The sequence below is a fragment of the Bacillus rossius genome, chromosome 1 (assembly GCF_032445375.1).
Source record: "Bacillus rossius redtenbacheri isolate Brsri chromosome 1, Brsri_v3, whole genome shotgun sequence".
Classification (NCBI taxonomy): domain Eukaryota; kingdom Metazoa; phylum Arthropoda; class Insecta; order Phasmatodea; family Bacillidae; genus Bacillus; species Bacillus rossius.
The window spans coordinates 153795612-153818985 of record NC_086330.1 but is presented as its reverse complement, the minus strand read 5'-3'; the positions used below and the strand labels follow the sequence as shown (position 1 = coordinate 153818985).

The 23374-nt window shown below is 33.3% G+C and overlaps 1 protein-coding gene across 8 annotated transcripts in view; it reads left to right on the top strand.

The window, feature by feature from the left end:
- LOC134546312 (nuclear receptor coactivator 3) overlaps nt 1–22416 on the top strand; it is a 616306-nt gene extending 593890 nt beyond the window's left edge. For all 8 annotated transcript variants that reach the window (XM_063389041.1, XM_063389038.1, XM_063389042.1 and 5 more), the window contains 2 exons: nt 6589–6665; nt 19152–22416. In XM_063389041.1, the coding sequence (XP_063245111.1) occupies nt 6589–6665; nt 19152–19229 (155 nt within the window). In that variant the 3' untranslated portion in view covers nt 19230–22416. The remainder of the gene's footprint in view (nt 1–6588; nt 6666–19151) is intronic.
- Nucleotides 22417–23374: the final 958 nt, after the last annotated feature.

Below are 23374 nucleotides of genomic sequence, written 5' to 3'. Positions count from 1 at the left end.
GTGTTCACTGCTTCAGCCCAAAAAGAGTAATCCAGCCCTGCCTCGATGAGCAAACAACGTGCCTTCTCCACAAGAGTGCGGTTCAGTCGCTCTGCTAGACCGTTCTGCTCAGGTGTGTAGGGGCAAGTGGTCTGATGTTGGATTCCAAGTTCCTTCAAGATCATTGATAGTCCACTGTTGACATATTCACCCCCATTGTCTGTACGCAATATTTTGACTTGCTTATTTGTTTGTCTCTCAATCATGGATCAAAAATCCTTGAATGTATCTGTGACTTCACTTTTAGATTTTAAAAAATAGACGAATACCTTTCTAGAGTAATCATCTATGAGAGTGAAGAAATAGCGGGAACCTCCAATCGACAACTCTTCCATTGGACCACAAATGTCAGAATGCACTAACTGCAATGTGTCAAGTGCCCTTGTTCCTTGATGCTTGAATGGGAGTCTTTGCTGTTTGCCTTTTACACAAGTAGTACATGTAGCACTGTCCACGTTCGAAAAATTCAGCCCCGACGCGGATCCATCCCGCAACTGTTTCATACCCCATCGGTTCAAATGACCTAGCCTTCTGTGCCACAGAGCACTGCCAGAAACCGATCTGGTACAATTGACTCTTTCTTCAGATTGGTCCAGCTTGTACATATTGTTCACTAAAGAGCCTGTAGCCACCAGCTCCCAGTTAGTATCATAAATGCAACAACCCTTATCAGAGAACAACACAGTGTGGCCATGCTTGACAATTCTACTCACAGACAGCAGATTAGTTGAAACATCAGGTACATACAAAACTTCCTCTGCCTTAACAGTATCTACCTTTCCAGCTACAGATACCTTCAAGTGTACATCTCCTTTGCTTCTAGCTGGCAGTCTATTGTTATCCGCCATCATGATTTGATCATTTGTATCTTCACGAGTGCCTGATAGCCAGCTGAGTTTTCTTGTAATATGTGCAATTGCCCCCGAATCAATGTACCATTCCTCAGTATCAGCATTTCCTGTAGTGAGGACAACATTCAGAAAAGCACGGTGACCGGCGCCTTTATTTTCTGTGCCCTTGTGCTCTGAATATCTTGCACGTTCAAATCGTTGGGGGCAATGACGTGCTATGTGGCCATACCCATTGCAGTCAAAACACTTGGGACCCTTGTTGAAATCCCTCCTCGCCTTGGAGCTGTAGAAGGCAGACTCTTGTTCAGGAACTCCTGGTTTTCTTGCAGTTACTTGGACTTCTTGCAATAGTTTGGTCTTAATAGAATCTCCAGTAATAGGCGCTCCTGAACTTTCTAGTCCCATTATCATTGGCCTATAATCATCTGGCAACCCGGCTAACAATAATGTTCCAATCCACTCTTCACTAACCTCAAAATTAATGCCTCTGAGTTTGTGTGCAGTAGTTATAATACTATTGACATACTCTTCTACAGAAGTACAGCTTTCTAACCTAGTCGTAATTAGAGACCTTAACAATCCTACTCTTCTTGTTAACCCTGATCCTGAAAAGCATTCTTCAACTTGTCCCATGCCTCCTTTGCTGTACAAGTGTCTTGAACATGTACATAATTTACAGAGCTGATTGACAAAATAATCTTTGCCCGAGCGCGTTTAATCTTCTTGTCATCCTTTTCTTCACCTGTGACACACTGCCACAATTCTTCATGTTCCAGATAAGTTCTCATTGCAAACTGCCAAGTATTATAGTTTTCCCGTCCGACCAACTTTTCGATCGTCGGCAATGAGCTATGAGCTTGTCCTGCTGCCATATCTAATACCATGTTTTCTTACGTCTATATCATAATTTCATAATATATATCATAATTTCACGTTTCTGGGCCCATAACCTGTTGTGAAAGCAAGGTATAATGATATAGAACCAAATTAGTTAACTCAAGTTTACTTACTCTTTAATGGTACACAATTCATACGAACAAAACCTATTATCACCATGGAAAAAAACAACCGACAAAGAAAATCATGGATATCAACATCATGCAAACAATGTAAACAATGTATGTATAATATATGAAGTTTGTTCTCAGTCACAACAGCAAACACTTAACAGCTTAAACATATATAAAATAGTGATGGGTCGATTCCGATTCCGGAATCGGTCGGTCCCACCGATTCCAGTATAATCGTGGGATTCAGAATACAATGGTTTTGGAATCGACCATGACCGATTCCTGCATTGTTTTTAAGTTTACAAAATACATCTCCTACGCAACGTAAGAAAATACTAAAATGAATGCAAATATAATTTTTAAACTACATAATACAATCTTTTTTACGGAACTGATTTACGAATTACGGTAATTAACGTATTTATTTACTTGCACCGCCATTTTCCCTATAGTACAAATGCAGTATCTACTTTCCCGTTTAAACGAAAGCATTTTTCGGAAATTACGTTGCAGCAGCACTGCATTTAATAGTAAACCTTCAAAACTAACTAGACAAAACCATAAATGTTTAAAGAAAATTATGTAAACGTAAACGGCAAGTAAAATAACGTAAACGTTAACAACTTGATCATGGCAGCTACATTTGCCATTGTAAACAACCTAATTTTTTGTTTGTGCTACCGGCCATGGTAAACCATACGGCCATGAACCAAATCTTTGGTGACGTGAACGTGAAAATTAAGATGTTTCACATCTCTGCACTTTAAACTGTACAGAATTAAATGAAATAATTTTTGAACGAGATTTTACCCAAATTGACAGTGGATTACTGCGACCATATGAAAATAAGTTTAAAAGCAACATAACCAAATTGCTGTAAATCGGCGTTCTTGTGCGTGTTCAGCGATGCTCTTTTTACATTAGATATATTTTGGAAAGGCAGTTGGCTAATCTGAATTTCCAAACATTGCTGCTGAAACGTTCGTAAATTTTTATTACCAGACACAAACAATCTTTTGAAAGTAGTTGTGTTTAACAGAATTGTTTCCGATAAATTTTTGAAATGAATTAAATGTTAACACGCGATTTTTTTAAGAGTTTAATTATTTTGTGTAAGAAAATCTCACCATAAAATGTGGACATTTTGAGATGCTAAACATGCACAGAATGTTCTTAGTCAAGAACCGAAAATTTATTTTCTCTTTATGGTTGTGAAGAACTGCAAGACTGGATGGATTTATTCTTTTCACCAAGTGAGATGGTCCCTTGAAATATGTATCAACGAGGTTATATTGTCATTTTATTTGGATCATTATTTACTTGCGCTTGAAAATAAAATTCTTAACCTAAACGTACAAACCTCTTTTTTTACAATTAATTAATTGAGTTGATAATGTAAGGTATCAAAAGTTAGTTAAGTTATAACATTATTTACAAAATACGTCATAAGACATCTTTGATTATTGGCAGTGTTTGAACACATGTTTCGTCTAACTATATGCAAGGTTAAAAGGCCAAATTGTGCTAGAAATTCAAGGTAGCATAACTTGATGGTAATGAACATACTTTTTAACATTATATAAGCTGTATATAATGTTAATTTCTGCACAGAAAATGAAACACAATTATATCAATAATATATATATTATATATAATTATGCAATTATATTTTTAAAATCATAAACCTTTTTTTTTCTGAGTATATTACTCTGTTGAACATTGTCAGCTAAAAATTAAGGAATCGGAATCGGATCGAAGAATCGACCCTTTAATTTAAGAATCGAAAATGGAATCGGAATCGGTATATTTTAGGAATCGGCCCAACACTAATATAAAAGTTCTCACAGTTAATTTTAGATACTTATAACTGCAAGAATAATTATAAAAATACATCCTGCTATTCATTTTTTTAAGCACTAATAAGACACCTTTTTTGAATGGCTTTTTGTACATCATAAATTTGTTAAACAGCAAATAAACATAAAAAAAAATTTTATGCCTTTTTAGTTTTTGTGCCAATTGATAATATAATTGTTTGGCATAAAGAACACATAAGTGAAAACAGCATGTATCTACTCATATTTGATTATCTAGTTAAAATGGCACACTGCTTCATTTTTTATAACAAATTTATTTATTTTACACCTAGTTTAATGCGGCTTCAAAAAAAATTACTTGTTAAATATATATAGTGCTGTTTTTAATGTTATTTAGTGACAAGATTATATGGTGAATTGCTATAAAACCATAAAAACGCCAAAATCATGTAAATTCACAATATAACTATGAAATAAAAGTTAATACACCATAAATACTAAAATGAAACCAAAATCATATTACTTGACATAACAAAACTTAAATCATGAAATTTTATTTTCTTGTTACATCAAATTCAATGAATGTAACTTATTCAGCAAGAAGTTTGAACCAAAATGTATCATATAAATGGGTTGGAAAAAAATTAATTTTACTTGTTTCAAAAGCTTGCATCATATATTAATTAGTACGTCAATTTTAACTTGCCTTGTTTTACATGTCTTGTAATATAGTTTGTTTATATGTTTATATGTTAGTTGATATGTCTTGTTTATAGTTTACATGCAGTTATTTTTAGCACGTCCATTGAATGGTGTTTATAAATTTTAATTTGAAAATTGTGGCTTTTTCAGAAAAAAAATTTAAAAATTCTAAAAATTGAATTTTTAGTACTTTTAGTGTTGCTTAATTATTCTGAAAACGGTAATTATTTTATTTTCAACTCTTTTGAAGAAAAAAAAATTGGATATTTAGAAATTGTAGGTTGATAATAATTAAAGCAAGAGATTTGATACAAATATTACTTAAGAATATTTCTCATATATAATTAATTAAACTAAACAGTTTTGTAAAATAGAATGGAAGTATAATAATTTTTAAAGTACATCATAAATTGGTACAATTGATAATTATATTTTACGTATTTACATATGACAAAGAGTATCATGTAGGAGACCTACTTAATATTGTGCTAATAATACACAAACATTAACACCAGAAACATAAAATTGTGCTCAAAAATTTCTGCAACTATTTATGCTCACTTGATTATTTTTTTTAATTGACACTACAAAAAAATATTATAATGTGGCTTGGTTTACAGTATTATTACTCAACTCAACTCTACTTGACTGTACCCCAAAAATTTGCAGACCTACCCATCTCTATTTATAATTCATATTTGATATTACCTAAATGCTATCACTTCAAAATAAAAATATTTGATTGTTTACAAAGTTCAGTGAATATTTGACGTAGTATATCTTTTGTATTTGTGGTATATGAATGTTTATTATTGATGTTCAGTCATTTGATTAGATTTTTTTAACAGAACAGCACTCACAAAAACATTAACTATTCTCTGCATTTTAAACATACTAAGTGTTAAGTTATTTCACTACTGTCTTGCCAAATTGTATGAAAAAAAAACATGTAAACAATTTAAACCTCAATTTAAAAATAAATCATTATTTGTATTGGTTTTAAGCCTGTTGGTAGCAGGAAAAATAAATAAGTCCACAATAATGGACTATTACAGACGTTATAGATACCCTCTTTTATCGCATAATCATCGCACGCGCGTAATCGTTACACCCATATTTTAGGCCGTCAAAATTGGGATAAAAAAAACTTGCGTAAACTCGCATGACGTTTTTGGTCCCGCTAGTAGATGCCGAGCGCTTTGTGTAGGTATCTTTTTTGTATAAAGCGGTGTATTTTAAAGTAGAAATCTAATATTTATTTGGTCATTAACACTTACTTAATTAATTAACAAAAAAATATGAAGTTGTCTGACGTGTAAATTTTCTTATAAAGACGTTTTTAAACGTTATATCCTTTATCTGATCGTCTGCGTCGCCGCGGCATACTGCTTATAAAAATGTAGCCGGCGCATCATTCATGTTTGGTTATGTTGCTTCCCGTATAGAGCGCGCGCACGTAGTAGAATATTGATATCTCGCCGATTGGATGCAACGCGCGCTCTCTGTCAAGTGCTGAGTTAACTACATTTGATAGCCCGCATTCTTTCGTGGCAAGTGTGTACGACACGTTAGTTCACGTCAGATTCAAGTGGCTTGCGTTGGGTCAGAGATTTTATTTTTCTATTTAAAGTTAAAGAAAGGTTTTTTGTTTAATGAATTATTAATATAGATTGTTTGGCATGCTCTTGTATACTCCACCTTTTTTTTAAATACGTACTTTCCATGAACGGGTTTTATTTTTATGATTAACTTTACCTAACAAATATTTTTTTTTCCGCATAATCGTCACACCCCTACTGATCAAACTTTATTTTAGTATAAAATGTGCTACGATTATGCGAGAAAACACGGTACTCTTGCCATGGACCCATGACCATAGAAAGAAGTCAACACAATAGTTGCAGCCTTCTATAATTTTGTAGTCACAATCAATATACTACCATGTGACACAGTATATTATTTTTGGTTTTCGAATTCCAATTTTTTTTTATTCTTACATTTCAATTTCAATATTCATATTTGGTAATAATTTGGTATTTGTATTCAAATTTGATTCAAACTAAAAAATTCATTTTTTCCACAGGCCTAATAATTAGTTTATATTTGGCACCTAACTGCTCAATATGCTTTATAAAAAGTGAATAAGGTTTTTTATTTGTATATTTTCAGGTGACAGCAGTCCAAAATTGTGGGGTCTCAGTTCTGAAATGGGATCAAGTTCTCCTCAACAAGGGCTTTCCTCAAGAGTAAGTATAAACACATTGAAACTGAGTGCAAACAGGAGATAAGCTAAATTATTTTGTTTTATTGCATAATCGTCGCACATTTTATACTAAAATCAAGTTTGAAAAGTAGGGGTGTGATGTTCATGCGTAAAAAAAAATTTTTGTTAGGTAAAGTTATTCATAAAAACAAAACCCATTCATGGAAAGTCTATTTATTTAAAAAAGGGGAGTATACAAGAGCATGCCAAACAATTTAAATCAGGGATGGGCCGGTCGAATCCTCGAATCCTCGAATCCCACCGAATCTCTAGTATTCGAAAGATTCGAAATTCGAGGGAAAATATTTGGGATTCGAGGAAAAATATTGATGTAAATGTAGTACTTTAAAAACTTAAATGCTTACAATTTACTTGGCCTGTTTACGTTTTCCTTGGAACACATCCTATTGAGGTACAGTAGAACCTCGTTAATACGTGATGGTCGGGACCGAGATAATCACGGATTACCGAATTTCACGGTCTAGTGATTAAAAGCCCGGAAGGTCTTGTCAAGCTTCTCAGACACCGGCGTGCAGCTGGGTTAAGGCCGTTCACGGTGAGGGCCGGCCGTCTTCGAATTAGTGTCTCGGCTTAAAAAAATACAGCACTGCCTAGCCATTAGTTCACGGTCATTTACAACAGCCGAAGAGAGAAAGATAAGATCGTGCTGACCTTGCACCCACCCCCCTCGACAACTTCATGCCAGCCAGACACGTCACTCGCCAGGCGCCTCCCGTGCGTTGGTGGGTGGAAACAAACAAAGGGAGATGGGAAGCAGAAGTCAGGACATCCCCCTCAAGTTTAAAGAGTGACAAATGTGACAGCTGAAAGGGGAGCGACACAAAGGGTCGGTACAAACAGCGTTGCAGAGTTTGGCGGCCCAAGCCATGGCTTGCAGTGTTTGCCAGCCGCCAGCCCGTGTGACCTTAATTTAATTTTTACTTCTTTATTTCTTCTCTTTTAAATCGTCCCGGATTATCCGATTCCCGAATTAGCGCATCACGGATTAACGAGGTTCTACTGTATTGTACTTTTAATTCGTTATTATATAAAAAAAAATTATGAAGCATGTACTGATTTGGGAAACTTACTTTATATTCATGAACATGGATGCATTGTCGCTACATTGGCATTAAATAAGGCATAAATCACATATGTATTCTCAGAATATGCTAAAAAATAAAATAAAGCACATTTGGGATGTAGACAAATATAATTTTCTTTTTTTTTTTAAATAACTTTACAGAGAAATCTGTTACTTAGTAATACAATAATAATGCCGACTTTCATCACAAGTTACGGTCGCACATGTAGTAATAACAATGAAATAATGAATGACAAAAATTAATACATTATACAATTATTATTTTAATCGCAATACAATTTTAAATATTCTGATACACGTTCTATTTATGAATTTTTTTAGGACCAAGTTTGGTTTTTGTAGACTACCAACGTTAAAATATGTATTATCTGAGAATTCCATGATGGCCAACCAATGAATTTGTTAGCCAATCATGTTGAGCAACATAAAAAATAACTAATATTAATATAAAAAATTTTAATGTGTAAACTAGAGAAAACACCCCGTCACTTTTAACTTCGGGCATATTAATCACTGCTTTAGTGAGGCTTAATTTTAAAAGACGCACGACAATATTTCTTATGGCCTAAAACCATTGAAGCCAAGATGGCGCCGTTCAGATTCCATTAAATATTTCAGGAAAGCGTTTACCTTCATTTGGGACTTAAAACAAATGTCAAGTTGGTAACTACAAAATATTGTTCCGTCGGATGTTGAATTTCGTTTTCCGATTTCCGTGGATACATGAATCACTGTACTCACATATAATGCCTGAATGCCTTAAATCCACCAAGTCGGATTCTACAGTGATTGATGAAGTGACCAGATTCTTACGTGATCCTACAGTTAACCCAGAAATAAACATTCTCAACTACTGGAAAACTCAGTCTGCGTGTTCACCCAGGCTACATAAACTGTCCAAAAAATATTTGTGTTCACCACCTGCGACAGTGTTCTCTGAACGTTTGTTCAGCACTGCAGGAAACAAATGTGACCAAAAACGGAATCGTCTTGATCCAGACCGTGTCAAAATCCTGTTTTTTTAAATAAAAATTTAAAGGGTTAAATAATTCTGCATAATGTTTAATTTTTTCTCTTAACTTATAAATTATTTTATAATTAACCCTTGAGAACTGGATTCGGATTCGAGGGGTGGATTCGAGGTACTGTTTGGGATTCGGATTCGAGATTTGAATTCGAGAAAAATGGGATTTGAACCATCACTAATTTAAATTAATAAGTCAAGCAACAAAACCTTTCTTCAACTTTAAATAGAAAAATAAAATCTGTGACCCGAACACAAGCCACTTGAATCTGTGACGTTAATTAACCCATAACTATCGTAGTAGTACACACTTACTACGAAAGAGTGCGGGCTATCAAATGTAGTTAACTCGGCACTTGACAGAGAGCGCGCGTTGCATGCAATCTGAGAGATATCAATATTAGTGGTGCACCGATATGACTTTACCGATTACCGATTCGATTACCGATTATGAGAGCAATAATCGGCAGATACCGATTCAGTTACCGATTATAATGAAGAAATTTTTTTAAGTGTAATAATGCACACAAAATTTTTTATTCCCATGTGAATTTAATTACAAGAGTAGGTAAAATTGAGAATACAGTTATAATAACAGTATAAAAATATATAAAATACACTATTAAGTCATTGCAAAGTGTAAATTAATTTAACTTCTATTTATATTTGTTATTGTAAACAACTTGAACTGCAGTCTAATAATTGTAATTTACAATGGGTAAGTTTTTGCTGCGGCAAACTAGCATTATTATTGACTATCACATAAGGTTGCTTGGAGAAATTACCGTTTAACAATGTAAACATGTTGCTATATTTTGTTCACTTGAGTTTATAGAGAAATGTTTCCACACTTCACTTTTTTTCTTCCTAGTCGCCATCTCACTATAATTATATAAAAATGACTCAAAACCAATTCTAGCACATGTGATTTTATTAATTTTGACTGAATATATAAAATTATAAATACTTTTTCACTTTTCACGTCACATACAAATAACACAACAACGGACAATGTTACCAAAGACGCCCATAACGAGTTTGTAAAACGCAGTGATAAACTATGAAAGGTATCGGGACCACGATTTTGAACGCTACTACGACACAAAAAGATCGATTCTCATAGAATCCACTGCAACTGCTTGTGGTATTTTGATTGCGTGCCATCTATTTTACGTCTCTGGCTATAGGTAATGTACAAGGCCACTAAACAAAAGACAGAACAAAAGACGAAACGTAAATAAACGTGTAGGACAAATGTATTTTTGTTGTTAGAGGCAATGTGATTTATTAACCTTAACGAAATATCTGTAATCTTGATATGACGGAGTTAGATGAATTTTGTAATATATACAAATATTACCGTATTTCGTCCTAAAATGTGTAACAAAATATTACATGGTAAAACCCTACTTAATTACGCCGGGACGTAGATAATCGGCAAAGTAATCGTTAAGATAATCGCCGATTACGATTAATCGGTAAGTACCCATAATCGCAGATTACGATTCATCGGTATCCGCATCGGTGCACCACTAATCAATATTGATATTCGACTACGTGTGCATGCTCTATACAGGAAGCAACATAACCAAACATGAATGATACCTACTAGCGCTGGCTACATTTTCAATAAGCAGTACACCGCTGCGACGGAGACGAACAGATAAAGGTTATAACGTTTAAAAAAGTTTTTAAAAGAAAATTTACACATCAGACAACTTCATATTTCTGTTAATAAAATAAATAAGTGATAATGTCAGAATAAATATTAGATTTCTACTTTAAAATATATTGTTTTGTAGGGAAAAAATTCCTACACAAAGCACTCAGAATATAATACATCATGCGACGATTATGCGATAAAACAGGGTATTGAGACTGTAGGGATTGGAGTTAAAGAAAAAGTTGATTGTTTATTTCAGCCTGTAAACTATTTCCCTTTTAGTCTTGTTTTGTTTTAGTGCTAACTTTTCTCATCAAAACCACTTGTATGTCGTCAGTTTGATAGTGTGGGTGATCTGTCTTATTCAGGGTTCGTATGCCTCCTTAAAATCCTTAAAAAGCCCTTAATATTTCATTTATGGAATAAGGGCCCTTAAAAGTCCTTAAATTTTACCAAGAGTCCTTAACTCCTTAAAAAACATCGTGCGAACGTAATGACTACTGGTATTTTTGTTTCTTTTCCGGTAACGACTTCGGCAACAAACAATGCTCGGCGCATGCGCCGTTCACGTTTACAACGCTGGGTGTGTGACGAATGAATTAGTACTATCCAGAATTCAGTGCGGCGTGTCCGTGTTTGTTTTGGTAATGGCGGACCATTCAGTGTTCAGCATGACGTAGTTTATGATACGAATTCTAATGCCTGGAGCAGGGGTCGGCAACCTGCGGCTCGCGAGCCACTTGCGGCTCTTTGGATGTGAAGCTGCGGCTCTTTAGTTCCGTACCAGAAATACTGCATCACCAGGTCATTTATACAGAAAATACTTTTTTATTACAAACCAGTAGTAAGCCTGGTTTTTTTTCCATTCTTGTTATATTTTACTAAACAATATGTCATCAAGCAGTTAAATTATCAATGCAAAGCTATCCATCCGCCCGAGGTTTTCGTTTTACTAGTACTTACGGGCCCACCCAACAGATAGGCTTATATATTAATAAATTTTTCTTATGAATAAATAGATTAATTTTTTTATCAAAAAACTTTATTTATGCAAGTATCTACTATTTATTGTTGGGAGGAAAAATTTTAGTGGCTCCTTAAAAACTTGGAAATTTTGTAAATTGTAATTTTTGGCTCTTCCGACTCAAAAGGTTGCCGACCCCTGGCCTGGAGGAAAGTGTGTTTTTAAAGCCACATGGCTTTTGAAAAAGGAGTACAAGGAGTGGTTGCGTGAATACGAAGTGTAAACACACAGCCATGTGTGCACGGTGTAACAAAGTGTTGGATGTTGGTGTAATGGGTGAAAGTGCTTTGAAAGTACATATGCAAGGTACGTAATTTTTTTTGTAGCTAGCTTTTTATAGACTTTACATTTGTTCTATGTCTGAGAAATGCAATATTTAAATTTGAATTATGGTCTTTGTAGTTTAGTCAATTAGTGGGTTTAAATGATGCTACTTTTGCCAACATCTACATGGAACAGTATTGTTTCATTTTATTGTTGTCACACGATCACACGTGATTTTTAAAATCTCTCTGGACTTCCTACATGGGTACTTTCTACCAAGGTATATGACTTAGTTAAGCTTGCTAGGCCCGTTATGTAGGTTACCTAGATGTTGGTCACGAAACTCTCATTTTTCCTATGCCATGTAGGAAATGACTAATTTCGAGCCACATGGCCAAATTTTGTTTATAAAAATGTATTTAATATTTTTCATACTTTGCATCTCACATTTAAACTTAAAATGCTTGTTTCACCATTTTACTTTTTAACTGTTAAATTAGCGGTTATTAGGAATCAAATTATATTTTAGAATTATAAATATTTTAATGGACAATATACTTAGCTATAAGATGGTGAATCACTCAACCAAAAAATTTATTTTTGAGCATATACATACCATATTAATGTTATTTTCTTGTGGGATTTTGAGATATTACACATAGTTTTCTACCCCTCAGTATTGGTGAAGGCAAAGTTAGGGGAGAGTGTTCAGTGAAACTCATTAAAAACAAAGCAATATAATTTCAAAAATTCATTAATTCTGAAGTAGAAAGGTATTTTTCAAACTCGGTTGTTTAAGAATTGAAAAATAATGTAGCTTACCAATCCAACCTTTCACCTTAGTTATGATCAAACGTTTGTGAGAAATAAAATGTTTAAAAGATTTCACCATATATTTTTTAATGTAGCTAACCTAACTTCACCCAATTCACATTACATTAACTCGGAACTTTGTAGGCTATCATTTATTTGTCTTATAGGCTAGTCTAGGTTTAGTCTGTAGTGGTTGTAAGTTAAGTTAATTATAGTGTGGATTGTGTAAGATATTTCTAGAATAGGCTCTTAAGTTTAGCTGTATTATATACCTTTTTTATTGTCATTATTGATGATCATTCATAAAAAAAAATTCTTTTGAGCTTCAAATTATTTAGGAAAAAATACAGATTAGCTACATATACTTTTATAATTTCTACCTTTTTCATTCAGGGAAAAAGCCTTTATCATGTGTTATTGAAAAGATCTTTACAATGAACCATTTTTGACAATGGCTTCTAACAGACAAAATGAATATGGTGCACCACCTGCTGCAACAGGAGAATTACTTCTACCAGCAGCATCAGCAGCATTGGTTGAAACAAGTGGTGCTTCTCAAAATAACACACTTCTACCATTTGTAGCATGCAAGGGAGCCATTAAAGCAGAAATATTGTGATTCAAACTGCTCATATAATTCATGTAGTGATATCAACAGTATATATGTGAACATGTTTCCCAATAGCGAGATCGCTAAGAACTTTTAATGCAGTGAGAAAAAATGTGCTTATCTCAGTTTTGGTATTGCACCACACTTCAAGCAAATGATGTTTGACTGTCTGAAGTAGTGGTGCAACAATGCGGATACCGATGAATCGTAATCGGCGATTATGGGTACTTACCGATTAATCGTAATCGGTGATTATCTTAACGATTACTTTGCCGATTATTTACGTCCCGGCGTAAAGTAGGTTTTTACCGTGTAATATTTTGTTACACATTTTAGGACGAAATACGGTAATATTTGTATATATTACAAAATTCATCTAACTCCGTCATATCATAATTACAGATATTTCGTTAAGTTTAATAAATCTCATTGCCTCGAACAATAAAAAATGAATTTTTCCTACACGTTTATTTACGTTTTGTCTTTTGTTCTGTCTTTTGTTTAGTGGCCTTGTACATTACCTATAGCCAGATACGTAAAATAGATGGCACACAATCAAAATACCACAAACAGTTGCAGTGGATTCTATGCCAATCAATCTTTTCGAGTCGTAGTAGCGGTTCAAAATCGTGGTCCCGATACCTTCTAGTTTTTATCACTGCGTTTTACAAACTCGTTATGGGCGTCTTTGGTAACATTATCCGTTTGTTATTTGTATGTGACGTGAAAAGTGAAAAAGTATTTATAATTTTATATATTCAGTCAACATAAATAAAATCACATGTGCTAGAATTGGTTTTGAGTCATTTTTATATAATTATAGTGAGATGGCGACTAGGGAGAAAAAAAGTGAAGTGTGGAAACATTTCTCTATAAACTCAAGTGAACAAAATAAAGCAGCATGTTTACATTGTTAAACGGTAATTTCTTGATGCAACCTTATGTGATAGTCGATAATAATGCTAGTTTTCCGCAACAAAAACTTACCCATTGTAAATTACAATTATTAGACTGTGGTTCAAGTTGTTTACAATAACAAATATAAATAGAAGTTAATTTAATTTACACTTTGCAATGACTTAATAGTGTATTTTATATATTTTTATACTGTTATTATAACTGTATTCTCAATTTTACCTAATCTTGTTATTAAATTCACATGGGAATAAAAAATGTTGTGTGCATTATTACACTTAAAAAAATTTCTTCATTATAATCGGTAACTGAATCGGTATCTGCCGATTATTGCTCTCATAATCGGTAATCGAATCGGTAATCGGTAAAGTCATATCCGTGCACCACTAGTCTGAAGTATACAAGACATTATGTTGTAATGTTTGATGAAACATTAAATTTTTCTACACATTCTAAGCAAATGGATATCTGGATGAGATTTTGGCATCCAGAAGTAAATGAAGTTAGCACAAGATATCTTGCATCTGTTTTCATTGGTCACTCAACAGCAGCTGATATTATTGTAAGTTTCAAAAGTGCAGTTGAAAATCTAAATTTGTTGAAGATTTTTCAAATCTCTATGGATGGACCAGCAGTTAACTGTAAATTTTACAAACTAATGCAAGGAGAATTGAAGAATGATTATAACTATCAGCCTTTAAATTTGGGTACATGTGGCTTACATGTTTTGAACAATGCTTTCAAACATGGAGTTGCTGCATGTGGTTGGATTGTAGACTCTTTTTTGACCAGTTTGTATTGCCTCTTCAAGGACTGTCCTGCTAGGCTTGAAGATTTTGCAACCACAACGAAGACTGATAAAGTAGGCAAGAAGTTTTGCAATCACAGGTGGTTGTATAATGTTCCAGCTGCTGAAAGAGCTTTAGAATTATGGGATAGTTTGAAACTGTTTGCTTTGAATGTTTCTAAGAAGAAAATTGCAAAGCCAAACTGTAGTTCATATAAAATTGTGTGTTCTGCTCTTGAAAACCATTTGATGCCAGTGAAATTGAATTTTTTTTTCTTTGTGTTGCAAATATCATGCAGCCTTTTTTGACTTTTCATCAGTCTGATAAACCATTAGTGCCTTTTATTGCAACAGATCTGACACGATTGGTTCGAAATGTTCTGTCAACTTTCAATGCCTTAAAGGAAGAAAAAATGAGTTGTATCAGCACTGCAGTAAAGTTAGCAGGATTTGAATTTGATAATGAAGTCAAGAATGATCTTTCCAAATTTAGTTAAGGTTTTGCTGCAGACAGAATGCTTAAAGAATTGGTGAAAACCAAAGCCATTCAAGTGAAGTATGAAGCCATGTCTTTCATTTTTGCCCTTGTAAATAAAATTTTGCAGAAATCACCACTGAAATATTCAATTGTACGGAATCTCTCATGCTTGGATCCGAAGAAAATAACATCTGACAAAATTGCTTGCATAAGAAAAATGAAGAGTGTACTTTCTCACATGGCTGATTGCATCCTTGTAAAAGTAGAGGACTGCGATACACTTTTGCTGCAATTCAAGGAGTTCACTGATAGTTGTCCAAGTACTACTTTCCAGAACTTTTGTGTTGAAGATAATAGCAGTAGGCTTGATGAATTTTATTACAGACACTTGTCAAAGCCTTGTTATGCAGGTATTTGGAATGTAGTCAAAATGCTGCTGATATTATCTCATGGGCAGGCTACCGTAGAAAAAGGATTTTCTGTTAATAAAAATATGGAAGTGGAGCATCTGAAAGGGCGTTCATATGTTTCATTAAGGATTGGTAAGGACCATATAAAGTTTTGTAGAGGTCTATCGAAGGTTTTAATTTCAAATGAATTGATTGCATCTGCAAGTGTAGTGCTAGACTAAAGTAGATGGCTCATCTTGCCAGCGAGAAGGAAATGAAAAAAAAAAAAAAAAGTCATTTGTGAACGAAAGAGAAAATTACAAGATTACTTGCAAGGTCTCAAAAGAAAGAAGATTTGTTTAGAAGCAGACATTAATGAACTTATCAAGTCAGCTGATGAGTTGAGTGAAGCAGCAGAGCTTACAAGATCAATCACACTGTGCTGCAAGTCTAATAGTTTAAGAAAAACTGCAAAAGATAAAAAATTGTCAGTTGAATCTCTGGTGCAACAAATAGAAGAGAAAGTGAAAGAATTGAAAAACTTATACCTTTTCAAATATCTAGGCAACATAAGATACTTGTGAAAAAAAAAAGTTTTATTTTTCGCATATTATTTTCCTTTCTTTCTATCAATATCACATGTATGGTATGTACTAGAGACTTCAAAAATAATGCCTTATTTTACTTAAATATTTGTAGGTATTCATGTATATCTTAAATCCTTAAAATGGTTATTAAAAACTCCTAATAAATATTTTAACCATTGTATTTTTTTGATACAAAATTCTATTTTCACCCCATTTTATCTAATGAATAAAATCAAATTCTGTACGTATAAGTTCCAGTACTCTCTCATGACATAATAATTTGCTAAATACTACAGTGTACAGTAAAACCTCGTACAATGAACTCCTTTATAACTAAATCCTCGTTAAACGAAGCAGCTGTTAGGTCCCACCAAAACGCCTTATAATCTTATGTATTTCAACCACTAAATAACGAAAAAAAAATTTCACAGTTCCGCCAATGAAAAAACTTTAAACATTTCTGTGAAATTGTCATAATTTTTTCCCATTTGCTTCGTAAATATATTATGTTTCAGCAAATAAACAAATACTGCCACCATCTTACAATTGATTGACCATGGAACTAATGACGTACTGAAATGTACTTTAAAGCTAGTAAAGTTAAACACATTGTATCAACATTAGCTAACAAAAAAACTAGGGGTGAGCCGATCACCACATTTGCCGATCATGCCGATGCCCGAAATGTGGTACTGATCATGCCAATTTTTTTGACCGATTAGTGCTCTTTTAAGTTGGTTGTAAAATATGCTCCAAATTACTTAAGTTAAATAATTTTACTTGAAACTACTCATTACTGAATACCCTAAACAAATTGGTTACATATATTTATATGACAAACTTTGGATTTAGACACTGATTATTAGTTGTTCCCATAAACTAATATGGAAATCTATTAATCCCTTTAACAAAATCTATAACACACTGTTGACCAACTAATTATCGTCACACAATTCGAAAATGAATGTTTGTTTACATTTTTCCGCTTTTTGGCGCGATTTAAAATGCTTTCTGCTTGATATTAAGACGCTGTTCCAAACACCGCCACCGTTCGCCCAATCATTGCTTGCTTTTGTATTTATCGGGTGTCGCTGTTCCAAGCTGACGTCAGTGCCCTGAGTGGTGTGCGTAGGCTTTTAAAACTTCGCCTGTTTGTCTTATCTATCCAAACATTATGCCGGATAGGAAAATAAACCCCGTAGTTTTACGTATTTTTACAGTATATTTTTGAGTTTAACATTATAACGTGAGCGTTTGTAAGCTTTTGTTTGCTTTAGTGCATTTATGACATGTTCAGTGGCGGCCATGTTGCGGTGTTTGTTTACCAGTGACAAGAAAAGTCTTTTACCCAGTACATATTTAAATTTCGCTTAAAAACACTGCGATTTCGTGTAAAAACGCTGTGTTATGGCGATTTCGCGTAAAAACTGTATTTTACGGTGATTTCGCGTTTATCGTTGTTTAATCGCGATCGCGAAAAGAACAGGCATGACTTATTAAATGGTTTGGTGTGCTTTTGTTTACTTTTTTTTAACAAACGTACTTTTCATGAATATGTTTATTTTTTAAGAATAACTTTACTTAATTTTTTTCTTCTGCAGAAAAGATTAAAACACGTTAGTAACGTAAATGGTACTTAAAAACGTCAAGCAACAGTTCTGAAGCAAAAAAATATGTCAGCGCTTTTGTGTTACGTAGAGATTTTTTTTTGTCTTCAGAAAGCGGTAATCGGCAAAAAGGATCGGCATGCATGAAGCCGATCATTCAAATGACTAAAATGACCAAAATCGGCCGATCTTAATAATCGGCAATCGGCATCGGCTCACCCCTAAAAAAACCGCACTTTGATTAAACGATGTTCCGAACATCGCCTAGAAAATTTCTCACATATCCCACTCACACAACTTTACATTTGTGTCCTGCGAAGATGTGTGATCGTTTTTAATGAATGCTGATATGCAGTTAAGATTCTGGGAAGTTTTACTTAACTAAAATTCACAGTAGTCTAGTTGTTGTGTCCAAATTGTGGTAAAACAAATGTTACTTAATGTATTTTTTCTTTTGGAGATTTGTTTTGATGGATTAATTTTACTTACAAATTAGTTTATGGTTAGACATCCATGTACAATAGTTAATGTTGAAACTTAACTGTCGGTGATATATTTTTCATTTTCAGATAAGGATTTAAAAAACAGAAAGAAATATATTTGACCATGAAACTGACAATTCTGTATGCTGTTAATCAGGGAGACAAAATGGTGGACCTAGCCAAAAGATTTAGGCCGGCATGCACAGTCGTGACTTGAGGCAAATTAAAGTATTTCTTAGTTGGATAAACCTGAAAAAATTTGGCAGCAGCTATTAGCATCACAAATTCAACTCTATTAACTATACAGATATTAATTTTTGTAGTAGTTATCACTGTAAAACACACACCCAAAATCAGTCCCTTCAAGTTTGTTATACCAAGGTTTTACTGTAGTATTGTTGACAAACATTAGGCCTCTACTTTGGCACTGAATGGCATCAAAAAGTCTTAACTATGTTTTGTAAGTATTCAATTTTTGATCCTGAATGGGAAAAAGTATAGACTGGCTATTAAATGACATATTTAAGCAGTACTATGTTTATATTTTTTGTGGGATTCTCATTTAAAACCACTCTGTTTGGAGCCCAACAAGATCAGTGATCAGAAGTGTCCAGTGGGAAAGCACAAGTGCCCTTGAATGGAGTGTGTGTGAGTGAGGAATGGCGGTAATGAGCTAGTTGTTGGTTTCTGAAGTGCACGGCGGTGATGTGTGTGTTTCCAGAGCAGCATGGAGGAGCCTTCCCGTCCAAATGATCAGAAGGCGTCCGCCTCTTTGCTGCAGAAGCTCTTGTCGGAATGAAGCTCGTGGCGTGCGTTCACGAAAGCCCGAGGCGAGCGAAACAATTTTGGGGTTCCTACCAGTGTGCATTGGCTTTAGCTCAAAAGACACTTTTTATGTTACAAATCCATGGACAAACAAGTATGGTGTTTAGTTGTTTTAACTACAAAGTGCATTAATATTTAATTAGTTTTATTTTCATGTTAGTTTTGTGCCCAGCTCTCATCGAGCAGAGAAGTGTGCTGACTGCAAAGTGTCCTGGACAAAGTGTGCACTCAAGAAAGAAGCTATTACGCTATGTTCCTGTCACCTTCGCTACTCATAATACCTTTGTTTCAGTTCTTGCTCGACTAGACTACTACTACTTCGGGTTTGCAGTTGTGGGGAGCGTCTAACCTAGTCTTGTATGAGCTCTGTTTACGTTCATGGCGTGACCTAGTGTAGCAGTCTGGGAGGGTGGCCCCGCAGTTTTATGAAATATCACATTGTTGATTCACCTGTTAAAACTTGCTATTTTGTTACAAATTTTTTCCTATATATTTTTTATTATAATGATTGATTTAACTGGTTGGCCCTTGGAAAATGTGTGTTCAGTGCATTTCAAGTGGGCTGATAGTGCTGCTTAAATGTAACCACCCAAAGTTATGTTTATGTACAGTTTTTATTATATGTCATTTTATTGTTGTTGAAGCAGTTGAATATATGAATTACTTGAAAACGTTACATACATGCACTTTTGTAGTTTAATATTTATAATTGGTTTCGTCTTTTCAGATCTTATTGTGTAATGTTTGTTATGAAATTCAATGTAATGTATTTTATTTAATAAGGCGAGTGGTTTTTTCGTGTAATTAAGTGGCTACCCTCCCTAAATATGTGATATTCCAAAGATAATTGATTGTGTTTTAAGGGGTTTTGATGTTCATCTGAAGAAATCAAACCACTAAAATTTCTCTATGAACTTAACAATTTTCATTTAAATCATGCTAATTTTTTTTCATTCTTGATTTTATTAAAAAATTATTAAGGTACAATTTAATGTTTTGGATGCAGAGTTACATGTGCAAAACCTTTGTGAGGTGAAATTGCGTATCTTCTGTAACGTACTGTTTGTCTGCAGTTCCATACAGCTACATGTGCTTGTTAATGTTGTGGTTTGATGTGATCTTTCAAATCACTGATCTGAACATAACAGGAATTTTCGGCTTTGTTCTCAAAATAAAATGCTATATCAGGAATTGCTACAAATGTCCACCCATTTTTATTAAAATTATATGTTATAACAGTACTTGGTGTTTGCCACAGTATAAAAATGCATCATCTAGAAGTTTCATTCTTTCATCTAAAATTTCCACTTATTTATCAATGTCATTTTATCAGTTTTTAAATGTTAACTCTAACTTATTGTCTGAGTAGGAGTCCATTCCTTCTCTTGTTCGTGATGGCAGGGAACTCGCACAATAATTTAATTGTTTGCTCGTCACTGGTCAGTAGTATTAGGTAAACACTGAATTATCATATATATATATATATATATATATATATATATATATATATATATATATATATATATATATATATATATATATATATAGTGATATAATTTTTGGTTGTTCAGTCACATTTTGTATTGTTAAGGAGAAATTTTGTTGCAGCACCATTATAATAATTGACTGTTCTTATTCGTTATGAAAAATTATATGATTGTTTTTGTGCTGTAAATGTATTTGAATTTATAATTATATGATTTCTTTATAGATGTGCCAGAGCATATAATTTTTTAACTTTTTTCAACCTAATATTTTTTGAAAATTTTAAGTTTATTTTACAAATTATAAAAATAATACGTACATAATAAGGTTAAAATAATTATTAAATTTTCTTAGACCTAGACAAGCGAGGTGGTAACTGTAATTTAAAATTCAGCAGGACATATTTCTGTACTAAAACACTTTTTGCCTGGATTTATCAGGTTAAAACTCATTAAAAGATTCTCATTCTTTTTACCAACAACAATGGCTTAATATCAAAAATTCTATTACTGATAATATGCACATCATTCTAGCTTAGTTATTCGGCGAAATTCATGATTTAGCTCGCTAAAAATCTACCACACAGCAGTCAATTAAGTGGCAACTCACGCTTAGTAGGTTTACCCTTACTAGCCAGATTTTGTTTAAATCTTTTAAATATAGGGTTATGATTTTTAGTGACTATAGCGACCACGTGAATTGAATTTTATGATTTTTTAAACTGAATATGAGGGTTAAAGATAACATTTTTTGTGGACTAGCACTTATGATCTCGGCACTTAAATAGGCCATTAATTTATTTTTATTTCATTCTGACAGTTATGTAGTACTTTACATCAGCATGTTTGATGGACTATTGTTCGTTTGTCTATTACTAAATAATTATTTCCAGCTCTTCTACAATCTCTCTCCGAAAACAGATATTAGTTGTATTTTATGTAGTAATGATTTGTGACAGATTTACATCTCGAGTTTTGTGAGCGTAGTCAGCAGAGTGACACTACTGTGGCTGAATGATCTGTGTGGCACTGTCATCATTGTGCGAGCTCCCTTGCCAAGTCTTGACTTTCTGTCTGTGTTTTCAACATCTGTCGTGATGTGATGAAGTACAAAAACATTCGTTGACGACTCTTTATTAATAATGTTATATATATTCTGCACTTCTCTTTGGATAAGCAGGCAGGCAGAGAATTAGCTTATAATATTTCATAATATATATATATATATATGTAAATGTATGTATGATAATTATATAGATTATAACCTGAGAAATGTTGACAACAATATTTTTTAAAAAATAAAAGGGAGAAAAATAAAATGTTTGCTATTAAATTATGAAAGACAGGAGACTGGTTAATCATAATTTTTTAGGCACGTAACGGTGCTTTATTTTATTTTTCCTGTGTGAAAAAATATAAGGTTGCATTAAATAAAGTTAAAGAAAAGCAGTAAAGTTGTGCAATTTATTTTTGGTACTGTTGGTTGTGGGCTGGGGTGGACTGTTTCCAGCCACGCAACAATTTTTTCATTGATTAAAACCAAAGGATTAATGTGTTTGTAAATGACTGTACAGTATTAGAAACAAAGGTAGCTATATTGTAAAAAAAATGGGATGAATTTTTACTGAATGTATATTTACGCATTATATAAATAAACAAATAATTTCATAAATTAAATGACACTTGGTAATTTTGAATTAATTTTAGTGGGATGAACCCATTTAGATGCACTGAGTGGCATGTTGAACAGTGTGCTAAATATTTTCATTTTGAATCAATCAACCTTTTCTATACTGTAAATTTACAAATATTTTTGTATGAATGTTATCAGTCCACTACAGTCAGTTTTTTTTTTTTCATCATCCTGCCTGGCTATTATTGGCAGTGATTAAAACTGAGCAGAACTTGAGACCCTATTTGTATGTTTGTAGCACTGTTCATGTAAAAAATTAATCTGTTATCTTTGTATCCCACACCTTTTCATTCTTGGCAACAATACCATAGTTAATTTTTCTTTTTGACTTAGAAATATTTGACATATTTTTTTCTAGCCTTGTTTATGTGATGTTATCATGTGCAAATTTGTTTCACTTATTTACACTTACTTTTAGCAAGGGAGTGTCCAACATTTTTTTTTTTATGTTCCTGACACCCATTTACATGTACAGTTTTTATATTAAATGTAGATTTATAAATTATATAACTCTATAGTAAATGTTGGGGCACTTCTTTTGCATTGACTCCTTATGCTACTTTTAAAGATATGTAAATGGCTGTAAATTTTTGCACAGTCTTTAGTTAGGTTTATTAAAATTGTTACCTGAATTTTATTCCAACAAAAAAAAATTTAATTGTTTTGTACATGAACTTATTACAGGCTTTTTTTTAAAACTCATGTTCTTAGTTATTATAGGCGTAGAGCTGAGAGGAAAATATAGTTTTTCTTTCCTTATGTTGGGATTTTTATTATTAATAAAAGTTGATAAGTAACCAATAAAGAAATTGTTTTGCTGGAAAAAAAAACTATTTGTGTATTGATACTATTTCCAAATGATTTCATAGGCCCTTATGTACTAAACCAAAAGTCGAGAGGCTCTGTATACATTGGTACCTCACTGGTATAAGTACAGGATAC